The sequence below is a fragment of the Tetrao urogallus genome (genome assembly GCF_951394365.1).
Source record: "Tetrao urogallus genome assembly, chromosome: 4".
NCBI lineage: Eukaryota > Metazoa > Chordata > Aves > Galliformes > Phasianidae > Tetrao > Tetrao urogallus.
In genome coordinates, this window is record NC_136817.1 from 62,238,252 (window position 1) to 62,250,691 (window position 12,440).

At 38.5% G+C, this 12,440-nt stretch overlaps 1 protein-coding gene across 1 annotated transcript in view; it reads right to left on the bottom strand.

Annotated features, from left to right (window-relative positions):
- The window catches only part of HTT (huntingtin), a gene marked incomplete at both ends in the record, with an annotated part of 74,880 nt that extends 62,637 nt beyond the window's left edge, over positions 1–12,243 (bottom strand). Inside the window, 7 exons of the mRNA XM_079535092.1 lie at positions 539–680; positions 913–1,051; positions 1,480–1,559; positions 3,236–3,295; positions 6,197–6,317; positions 6,795–6,878; positions 12,143–12,243. Coding sequence (XP_079391218.1) covers positions 539–680; positions 913–1,051; positions 1,480–1,559; positions 3,236–3,295; positions 6,197–6,317; positions 6,795–6,878; positions 12,143–12,243 — 727 coding nt within the window. The remainder of the gene's footprint in view (positions 1–538; positions 681–912; positions 1,052–1,479; positions 1,560–3,235; positions 3,296–6,196; positions 6,318–6,794; positions 6,879–12,142) is intronic.
- Between the last annotated feature and the right edge of the window lie 197 nt (positions 12,244–12,440).

The following is a 12,440-nucleotide window of genomic DNA, read 5'->3' on the forward strand; positions in this document are numbered from 1 at the left end:
ACTGAGAAGTAGCACACCATCTTCAAGATAGAATCAGGAAAGTCACTACATGGCATTTGCATTCATCATCTTTTCTTTTACGTAACACGGCTAACGCCTCATGCATCTGCCTGTCTCCTTACCTCTCCATCTGCAATGTAGTCTACTTATGAAAGAACCTCATAACTGCATCACAACCTCAGACCTTCTGCACTAAAAACCAGGCTGCTAAACAATACGAGTCTTCACAGACTTTTGCACAAGATCTTTGACAACGCCCAGATCTCCTCATTTTCCAATAGGCTACTTGCTTCCCTGGCTTGGGCTGTTTCTTTTCAACATTACTGACCTCATAATTCCACACACAGAGAGACAAATAACATTACTATCTGCATAGGCCCAACAATACAGTACAAAGAAAGCATTAGCTGTGTAACTGATGTATAAGCATCCTTTTTTTGTCTGAAAACCACTTTCAGGTTTAGCAACATACATGAGAAAGGAATTTCACATTACTGATATCTGAAGCAAATGTAATTTCCCCCCTCCCAAATCTTACCTAAAAGTACATTCAATAACCAGGCATAAAAATACTGCATTCTTCGTGAATGTTGACAGATGCTTACTGCTGATCCCGCAGCTGTTCGACGGATAGTGGGGGAACTGGACTTAAGATTAGCTATAAAAGCCTTCAATAAAACCTAAAACCAAGATACGTTACTTCACTATTAACGATAAAGAAAAGAGGAGAGGAGTTCTGAAGTCAGCAAATATCTTTTTCAACCACCCAAAGCATCACATCATGCAAGGACAACATTTGCCTTGATTTATACGTGCAGCTATTATACCATCCACTGTAACATCTGATTGGTAACAGTAGTAGTTTAACTGTGCTTTGAGATAGAACAGGAAGCACTACTGTGTTGAAGATACCTTAATCTCATTGTCGTTTGCAAAATTGCCAAATGCTGCCATGATTTTTGGTATTGCTGCAGCTAACGTTTCTTGTACGGATTCTTCAGGTCTCTTACTTATTCGTGTTAAACAGGGCAAAAGGTTCACTAAGTATGGCCTAAGAATGACAAAGGAGAAAAACAAATTTGAGGTAAGAACAATTGTACTGACTTAAATGTTTTTAATTCATACTCTTCGTACTCCTCAATAATTAATATTACTAAATCACACAAAGTGCATCTATTAGCTACGTAAAGTCTTCTGAATATGATTTGCAGACAACATTAAGCAAAAAGAACATTATGAAGTACAACTCATTGTTTTTATAAGCTTCCTTCCCTCTCCCACCAAATCACATACAGCATAGAACTAAAGATCTTCTAAAAGAATACCACCTAATCCAATCAAGCCAGTTCACAGATAATGTGACGGGGATTAGGGAAGGCAGAGAGGGAAGAAGAATCTTTGAAATCTGAGAACAGTAACACTTTGCTAATGCCTATATTTTGTTAAAGTTTGGAAAATTCTTTGCTAGGATGAGTTTACCTGCATTTCTGAGGCCGAACTAGATGAGCAAGCTCAGCAAATCTCCAGAGCGCAGCACGCAGGCTTCGGGAAGCACCATTCTATAGAGAATGTAAAACCATTTCATCAAGCAAAACCAATCCTTACTAAAAAGGTCTATAATTGCTTTAATTTTATACAATTTTACTTCGATGAGAACAAAAGGTGCCTACAAGCCCTAAAATTCTTCTAGCCAAAAGGAAGCAAAGTTAGCTCGAAGAATGCCTTTATTTTTCTAGTTGGCATTACGATTTTCCAAGTGACCCAAAATGAATAATAAAAACAACAAAAAAAGAGAAGGAAACATCTGAGATCTCCATTTTGCTAAAATCAGCTTAAAATACCACAGACAGAGTCATCAACCAACAAAGAAACTGATGATATGAGAATTTAAAATCACCGGAACACTTGCAGAGATACAAATCCAGCACAAAACTGACAGCAGTGGAGCTATGCAAGTAAATAGCCTTCAGCTCTTGAGAACCTCAAAAATTCCATATATTACTTCATAATGGCTTGGATTCTGAATTCAGTATCTATATAATCACCTTCAATAATGCAAGTGACCTGCACCAGAACATGATTAGATACTGAGCCTGAGGATATATTGGAGCTCCTTAATGTCGCTGGCAATGTGGAAAACTATGCAAGTTGAAAGGTGCCAAATTCACAATCTCCCTACTTGGAGAAACATCGTGCTTTATTTACCTTTACCTAAATACTTCTCAAATTAACACCTCCTGGTTTAATGGGAGCTATTTGTAACAGGTGAATGGTTGGACTGGATGATCTTTCAGGTCTTTTCCAACCTTGGTGATTCTATGACTCTATGATTCTCCTAAAAACTGAGCTGAGGCGGTTAGAAATTATTTTTTCTTGTTTTCTTTTAGTGTATCAAAGCTTCGTGGTAACACTGTTAGCATGAAAAAACAGAAAAAACAACCACTACATCTACAGAAAAGCTACCAACATTTTTTTTTCCTATTTATTTTATTTTCTGAAGTTCTATCAATTGTAGGGAATACCAGTAGTGTCTGACAAGCCCCACCTATATTTTCTCTTTTATACCAGTTGCTACATGCTTATAGATGCAAAACAAGATTTTCAGTGATACCATGCTGAAAACAGCATTTATTTAATATCCATACACTAATAAAACAAAAAGATCTTCAACTGACATAAAGACTGGCATTAAATTGCACACTGTGGTGCCAAGATATGCTTCAGTATTTTTACTTATGTTTCTTACATAAGCTGTAAATATATATCACACAGTCACAAAACAACCTAATTAAAACTTGTATCAGACCACTTCAGGTCTTGGTCAAATAATTCCTGCATGAAACTTTGGCAAATCAAGAATTTCAGTGTCCTCCACCTATATTTCACCACCTTCCTCCTTGAAGTTACACATTCCAGCTCACTCAGTGAAGCAAACATCATTAATATGCTTATTCATTTGACTGCAGAGTTACTAAGGCTATCTCAGACTGCTGTTCGCACCAAATGCTCACACGTTTTCTGCCAGATAAGCTTTCGAGGTGGAAAAAATCTAAGTAAATAGGGCCAATAGTAAGGAACTGAGTCAAATAATTTTAAGCAGTCAGATATTTCAAAAGTGAGGTTTTGATCTTGACCTTAAAAAAGTAAACATGCTATTTACACTAAGGCTACAATCTCATATACTAAAACACTAAATATCATACTGCAGAAGGACATGAAAGAAGGCAAACCTCACCTTTTTAATCTCCTTATACAGTTCTAATTGTAACCTAGGTAGATTGGAGTCCATCAAAGCCTGCAATAAAATACACTGTCAATACATGTCAGAGTGGAGGCACTTCAAAGGAACAAAGTTGCACATGCAATAAAACAGCTTTAAAAATACAGAACATTTCTCCCTCCGTTATCCTGTATTTAACACATTCTGGTTGTACAAGAGACATTCCATCACCTTTTACCCAAAGAACAAACATACACAGACAATCCCACAAATTAAACTATATTATAGTATTTAAATTAGTTGGTATTAGCTACTTGACCTCAATCTGTCCAGAAAAGGCCATATGGCATCACACCACAGGTACAGCCAACTTACCATGCCTTCGGCAACAGCCAGTAATAGATACTCATGAACAGACTACTAAAATACCAGAACTGTATTTGCAAGCAGTGGGAGTTATTCCTTGCTATACACAACCCCACTTTCAAACAGCCACAAACTGTCAGATGTATCCCAAACCGAGGCTGCATTTGTACCATAACCTTTAATAACCCTTGAGAACCCTTTTTATGCATTAGCCTGTTTTCTGCATCCATTTATTACTAGTAAGTATTCTGGGCAATAATCCTGTTTCAGGATCTGATCAACCATGTTGTGAGAGAGCACACATTTTACTCTGCTCTAAACTTGAAGTGCAATTAAGGATTAGAGTATGTGAAATGAAAGTAAGTGCTGAGAAGTGTTCATTTTCTGTTCATTTCAACCCAAATCATTCTCCCTACACCTTTCAAATGGCAAAATGGGGAAAAAATGAGACTAGTTCCACTATACATAATTTCCTACAGATTATTTTGTTTACACATGATTATCCTTTCTTCCTTTTTTTCCTAGCACATACCACTATGAATATTTCTACCATAACTCCATCAGCTGAAACAAGACCTTCATACAGTGTGCAAATGCTTGCATTATGGATTTAACAGTGCTATGCTCCCTCTTTGATTCTTTACTCCTTGTCCAGTTGTTCAGTGATTTCTAGTCTCCTATTCACCATTTTTGACCATCAACCATTAAACTCACATCTTCACAGGATTACTCATAACTATAAAATCTTCATGGCAAGTGCTAATGTGGAGGCCACAACTGCTTATGCATGGTCAGTGAAGGTCTGTTGCTCCTCCTCTATCCTAAAATTGTATGCCCAACATCTTTATGACTCCCAAACTACACTAGTCATTGCAATAAAATACTACCTTGTTTGTATCTTTATACTGTTAGAAGCACTCTATTAACTGCAGGTGCCTAGGCTACTCTATGTAGGGACAAATCTCACTTACATCCCCTAAAAATTAAATTTTCCTGAAGTTCACTGCCTCTGCATTGATATCAGTCAACACAAAAGAAGCATCAGCTATTATTTTGACTTCAGAAGAGTTAGCTATCCTTACAACGCATTCAACTTGAGACCATTTCATTTATCACTGGCATTACTGATACTTGCACAAAAGAAAGAAAACTGTAGATTTTTTTCCCTCTTAATTTATATACCAGACTGGTCTTCCTGAAGACTGAGTTGCTTCCACAGAGCATAAATACTGAAACAGAATAGAAACTATTGCCACACAGCTATTGCCATTTCATAGCTGTGGTCAAACTGCAAGCTTAATGACTGATAGAAGACTCCATCATTTAAAATAACCTTTAGAAGAAAAACTACTATACAATGATCTGAAAAAAAAAAATGAAAAAAAATAATGAAGTGTTTCAAGTTTCCTAAAAGCTCTCCAGTCAACAACAATGTGAAACAGACCAGTAAACATAAGAGGAACAATTTCATGAAAGAAGGAAGAAAGGAAGGAAGTCTGCATTCTTTAACACAGTTTCAGAGCATCTCCTTAAGTAAATGTAAGCATCTCCTTAAGTAAATTATGCTACTTAATGGTGAATGCATTTCATGCAGTGCTAAACTCTTGGAAAGGGAAAAATGTTTACATTAGAATGAATAGATGAACAGAGCAAAGTGCTACAGGACAAAACGAAAAGAGTAAAAAAAACATTTGCATTACTTCATTCCCCATCAGTATGGGATAAGCCTTTACAAACAGCAAACTTCCAGATCACTAATTCATACAGACACCAAACAAATAGAAAGAACTGAAATTGCTACAGAAATACAGATTTTTTTGTTTGCTTGCTTCTACATCTCCCCTTCAAGCTAAGGAGAATTTTTATTTACAGATTCATAAAGACTTCATTTTGTATCAACTAGATTAATTATGCAGGCACATTGCACAAGAAGAAAAAAAAAAAAAGAAAGGAGAGGTGAAGATAAACCTGTTCTGGAAACGGCAGCTCACATCAGTTCCTCATAAGGTTCATTTTGTATGCTGAATCCACAATTTGACCTTGACTGACCTTCTATCAATATCCATCTGCTGTCTCCACCAAGTCCTCGTTTCTGGATTGCAGTATGGTAATAAACAGACTCCAGAACACTGCTTTTATCCTAATTATGCCTAAAAGCTCCTCTGCCAAGTCTCAGTAAAGCACTATCACAATTACAGTATGCCATTAGTCTGGAACAAGTCATACCATCTTACAGTCAGCTTTTCAGTAATATTTTTAGCTTTCCTACATACTACATAGCCTCATGCTTATGAAACAAGAGTATTCCTCCCATCCCAAAATGATTTTTAACTAACTTAAAGAGAACAGTTAATGAATTGCTGAATAAAAAAAACAAACCAGAGCAATAAATTACCACAGACAAGTTCAAATACCTTCATCTGATATAAAATTTATGTAACTCCATGCATAAAAAGCTCCCCTTAGAAGACATAATTTCCTAAAGTTTACTCTTGCATTACAAGAGATTATCAAGAATAAGTAAAGCAATTAAAAGAATGTGTGATTTCACAAATAACACTGCATCAAGAAGAAGTTGAACATGTTAACACAATACCTAAAAGTTCTTACTTTAATAACTTTATTAAGGCATTCATCAGCAACCATCCGGACATCAGATTCTGCATCCTCACTGCAGAGGAGAAAAACTTCCATAGCAATCCCCAGCAGTTTCTGAAATTCTGGAGAATTTCTAGATAAACAAATATTAAAAAAATCAGACTGTGCAAGGCAAAAAGCAAACATCAATGCTATTCATAAAGGGGTTTCAAAACTCTACTATGTATACACTGTACAGTTTTACAAGAGGAGAAATGATCCAGCAGATAAGTGTTTCATCAGGAGTTAGGAGATTATTTCCCTGCTCTTTCCCTACATAATTAGGCACCCTATTTGACAACTTTGCCTCGCTTTCTTCTGTCTGAAATAGAATAGTATCTACTCTACCAATGTTTAAAGAAAACTACTACATTTAGGCTTAGGTAAAAAAACACAAACAACAAGAAGCAGCAATAACCAACATTGTACCACTGCAGTTTAAACAGAAGTTGAGCACTTAAAATCAGCAACTACCAAGAAGCCTACACGTATCTAGCAACCAGAAGCAGCTATTCATATTAATGCAGCAAGTTATATTAAAGCAACAAGTTTGAGATAGACGTTGCCTTACCTTAAAGACTGAGCAACAATGTTTTCACATATTGTCAGGCAATGATTCACTCGATCTTTCTTTGTAGTTGAAAGTTCCTTCTTTCTAAAACGAAACAATTAAAATAAATCTAAGACTAAAAGTGAGTAGTAATTATATGAATGCAATTCTGTCATACATCACAGCCCCCCAGATGATTCTGACATCATCCAAATAGCAGAACTCTAGACGTGGTCCATACCTGTCTATAATCCTGTTCTCATAGTAACACTAAGGAGAAGCTTAGCCAACTAGCAGCAAGCACAGAACAGACAACTGAAGTCACAGAATCAAAGGATGCGTATCTACAGAAGATGCAGAGCCCAGTGTGTAAAGCCTGGCATTTAGAAAACTTTAGCATTCACTCTCATATACTATAAACTCATAAATAACAGAAGCTTCTTCCCTGCTCCATCCTCAATCTTTTTAATACATGAAATGGGGGAAACAAAGCCACCAAAAAAAAAAAAAAAAAAAAAAAAAAAACCACTAGAATGAGGCAGATTGACAACTATGACTGTGAATTTTCATTTCACTATATGCAAAGTCTCCTACTTTTAACTTACCTGACAGAGAACCACCCCTAGGAAAAGGGAAATTACTTATCAATAATTAACCAGATGAAACCCAGATGCTGAAAAACACACCCCAAGGTACCTCTCGTGTGTACCAGCAAAGAGGCACCTGCTCACTCACTCCCAGATGAGTGAATGCTGGACTTCACTTCTGCTTTCCAAGTGAAAATAAGTAATCTGTATTTTTAACACTTAGTTTTCTGTCTTAAGAATAAACAGCAAAACCATCAAAGAGCAAACAAGTGTTTCTAAAGTAGAAGTTGGAAAGCAGTCAGAACACCCTTGAACTACGTTAACATAGCACAGCTCTAAGGGGCAACAGTAATCGGCCAATAAACACTTCATAGTAACTGAAAATACACCATTAAGACAAAAACTGGTGAATTAAGCTGTAATTCCTTCAGCTCAAACATTACTACATTTTTTTTTAAATAAGTACCCCTGTCCTTTTCCTTCTGTCATACTGGGAGTGGGGATTTATTTCATCCCAGCATTTCAGTTTTTCTTCCAAATATCTGCTTATTTCTCCCCTGCAAACATTTTAGAGAACACTAATGAGGAAAACAAAACAAAACAACACCATTTTTCCATTAGATCTAAAAAAATATTGTCAAATGTAAGCTTCCGTATTCCTCAGAGAGGATCCTTTCTTTAGCTAATACAGCCCTGGGCAAGGCAGGGAGCAAAGCTCAATAATAACAGATAAGCACCATCAATCTCTGGCAGATTTCTGTAAGCAAAGGGCTCCCCTAACATGAGCCTGCCACTTCTGAAATGGTTAGTTGAAAAAAAATAATTAAAACAGATAAAGAAAAATGGCCTGAAAAATTTCAAGTGAAAACAAAGATGGTAACTTCTGAACTACACACATTCCATTTAAATTGAAAGAACAGAAATTGAGTCACTACCCAAAGGGAAAGAAGGAAAAGCATCAAACTGCCTTTGCTGCACTGCATCCTTCATTTGCCATTTGGTATTTGCCTTCCTAAAAAACAGCTTCAGAAGGGGAGAAAGAAAACATTTAACGTATATCATGTGCACACAGATTTAATATGTCTACAAAGGAAGAAAGCTAACACAATGATATTTTTGTCTCTGGAGATAGGACACAAGGGATTTTTTTTTTACAGAAAGGTTTATCCAGAAGCATTATGAAGACCTCAGGGAAAGTACTGATGAGCCACCCGGGGGCTCAACAGCATCATGCATTTCTCAGGAGAGAGCTGAGGCAGTGAGCTCAAGTGTTTGGTCAGACAGCACTTCATGTTTCAAGAACAGAAGGCAGGAGATACCAAACCAGCAGGTACCAACAGGAAAGCCTCACCCCACAGGCACTGGAGTTTAATCTTCTGCAGGCTTCTACAGACAGCCTCAAGCCAAGAATATTAACAAATAACATAAGAAAAATCAGCAAGTCCTGATAATTCTGCACTCTGAGCCCAAGAAGAGCTGGCCACAAAAAGATCCAACTCGCTTTTGTTAAGCCTTGGAATTAAGGATGTGTAAAAGGTCTAAAGCACTGGTGCTGAACTAACATTTAAAAACGTCAGGCCAAACAGCTTGACATTAACCTTGAGAAAAGCAATGGGAAAACTCAAGGTTCTACTAACAAACAGAAATACCAGCACGTTAAAAATAAAGCTAATAAAGCTGAAGTACAGCAAAAGATTTGAACAATACAGTAATACAATCAACAGTGGGTAGACCAAGAGACTGGAAAAGGAATAAGCACCCTAGAAATATTAACTCCAAAAACTCATCTTGGAATTACCACTGACAAGCAGGTCAACAGCTCTTACAGCCTTAGCTAAGCAGAGAACTTGTAATATTTCTACAGACTGTGCTGATAAAACCTATCTACAATCACAGATTCACTCAAACAAAAAGCTAGGATAAAAAAAGCAGTGAGTAATGAAAAATGCCCATTACTGGAAAGTTCTTTGGCTCCAAATGTAAGGGTCAGAACCAAATGTAAAACTGAAATGGGTCACAATTTAACATGACTACAATAATTAACTATCAGAACAGGTAAACAAGAGAAAACTGCTCCAAAGATGGGGAAAAAAAAAACAACAAAAAGACAGCCTTTAGAACAGTCAAATCAAAACTAGTTACTTCTCCAGAAGAAACGTGTGATTAGCACAGCATTCTGGTCAGCTCCGTGACAAGGGGTGAGATGAATAAGATACTGGATGCTGTATGACAGCCCACCTGCTCTTTCGTTTCACTGAACAAACTCAATTTTTAAATCATACTGACCACGTTTTCAAGTCTGGGGGAACTTCATTATCCAAACCAAAACAAACCCAACTCCAACCAAAATTCAAGAGACAGAAAAAGCAAAAAATTGAGATGGGAGACAGTAAGGTGCCTCAGCAGAAACTTAAAGAAGCAATTTGAGGACAGACAGCTCAACCTAAGTATTCACAGAAGAGTAAACCTACCACAAAAGAGAAGATGAGAGAGGAGGCCACAACCTGACATGTCTATAACATGCACTAGAACTGCAATATATGATTACTGCTGATTAAAACCTCATAAAAAAAAAAAAAAAAAAAAAAAAAAAAAGCTCTTGGGTTACCAATAAATGTTTGAATTCAAACAATATTTTAATAATAAAAGAAAAATCAGGATATTATTTTCATCAAGATCTCAAAAGTCATTGTCACAAAGACTTTCAATACACTTGTGCAAATGCCCTCTATGCTCCAGCCTCTGTGATCTTAAAATATTACAGGTCAGGAGAGAGTTTGTTGTTGTTGCTTTTTAATTGCAACAAAATATTGAGGCCATTTTCACTCACTCCAACAGGAATGCTTTCTGGGGTATTTTTCACTCATGCAGACAGAACACTGAACATTGTGTTGTAACAATTTAAGGTGTATGTTTAAAAATGAGAGGAAAACAAGAAATAGAAGTGGATTTTACTTTACTTCACAGAAAACAGCAGAAAAAAAAAACAGAAAAAAAAGCCTATCAACACCTGCGATAACGTGATTCTCTCCAATTCAAGATACTGTCTCACTCATCTAATTTAAGCAACATGACAATTTTATCTGTTTGGATAATGCCAAACATATTTAATTAAAGAGCAAACCAGCAGCATTTATGCTATGAAATTCACCAATTTCTTTATTGTCTCAATACTGACAGGTAAAGCAACATTGTTTTCATAGCTGCAAACAGATAGGAGGATAGGAAGTTACTGTACAGCACTACAGAATATTTGAGGGTTATTTGTGCAGAATGACAATTAAGATGAGCGCTTTGCGTGTCCCCATGTGCAAAGAACACAGAAAGGCATTTCTCTTTTCCAATCCAATGGATAGAAAATGCAAACAATACTGAGAGTTACGCTCAAGATGTCACCTAATATTTCACTAACCATTTTGGAAACTTCACCAAAGATTGGCACAATATCCTTTCACAGGCTTTTATGAGGCTCAGTGCCCTTTCTGAATTGGTAAAGCTCCTGGGGGCATGCAATACTATCAGCTTTCTGAAAACATCCAGTCTATTTTTAAACAGAAAAAACAAAGTCAACTAGGACAATTACAAGCTTGATTTCTTAGTGCTTTGACTATGGTATGCCTAAATGCAAACCTCAACATGAACCATAACATCCCTCTGCAAGCATCACAAATTATTTTCAAGCACAAATTATTGTCTTTTGAAATAAGATGATCTAGCCTAACAATATCTGCTTAGACTTTTTCTGGTATGTATAGGAAAGAATGGAAATAGATGTCCACCTATTCTCCATGCCACTCAAAATAATAGTACAAATAAAATACAAAACAGCAATTAGTCCCTGAAAACACTGACGTGTATAAAAACAATTAGCTTATGAAGAAAATAAGGTTTTTCATCTGTTGTGTCCCCAGAGTATCAACGACACAACAAAACTGTTTGAGATGAGAGTCTCCAAGCAGTGTGAACCATGGTAAATTCAGCTGGCATCCGTGTCGAACCATACTGTTGGACCAGGTGGCCAAGAGCCACCGTGGATCAGCTCTGCTAAAAGCACCTGAAACTGCTGATTTTGAAGTTATCTGCTCCTCAGCCTGTTTCTCTGGTCCCCCTGGCCTCTGGAGAAACAGCAACAGCGTGACTCACTTACCAAGCGCACGGAAATCCTTAATGCCTTTTCACCCGCTCAATAAAAGTTATTTTTAGAGAAAGCAAACCCAACAGGCAGCACTGGGGCACTGAACAGCTCCTGGGCCTCCAGCAAAGCTGCAGGTTCTCTGACTCAAAACCAGAGCAATGCACAGATAGAAACAAGCGTCTTCTCAGTGCCTCCACCCCTAATCTTTAGAGACACAAAGAGATACCAGAAGCATTTGTGTTGTTTCCTCTTAGAGCTCAAGACATGTGACAGTGCAAGACTTCAAGCAAAGTTTGCCACAAGCAGTCATCCATCCATGTCAACTCCTTAAAGACAGACAAGCCCTAGACTTAAAAGTTATACTTAAGATTTTTTGTCCCCTTACCCCCAGCAGCGTATCCAGCCAAAACCAAAACCACTCTGCAAAAGCCAGCGTTCCCGTACCTCTCATTATCTAGGCTGCCACACTTGCAAACCTTTGCCTAGAAACCTGCAGCCTCCTGAACTGCCACAGCAAACGGGCAGCACCTCCAGACCCGTCCCCGGCAGCAGCCGGAACCCCGCCCGGCCCCGGCTGCGACTCAGCCCCCTGGGGAAGAGAAAGCTGAAGCACCGAGGAGCCCCCGGGCCCCGTGCCGCTCACTTACGGTCTCTGCAGCGACTCCTCGGCGATGGCGGCCGGCACCTGCTGCTGCTGGAAGGAGCGCAGCGACTCGAAGGCTTTCATCAGCTTCTCCATGGTGGCCATCGCCGCTCCGCCCGCGCCGGCGGCACCGGCCCGCCTCTCACGGGCGAGCTCCCGCCTCCTTGCCGACGCGCCCGACTCTCCGCCTCTCCCTCCTCGCCCTGCCCGGCTCTCCCAGAGACCTTCCCGCCCGCCGAGGCGCCGCCGCCCGCGCAGACCGCTCCGCGCCTCACAGCCGCGTCGAGCCGGGGAGCCGCCGT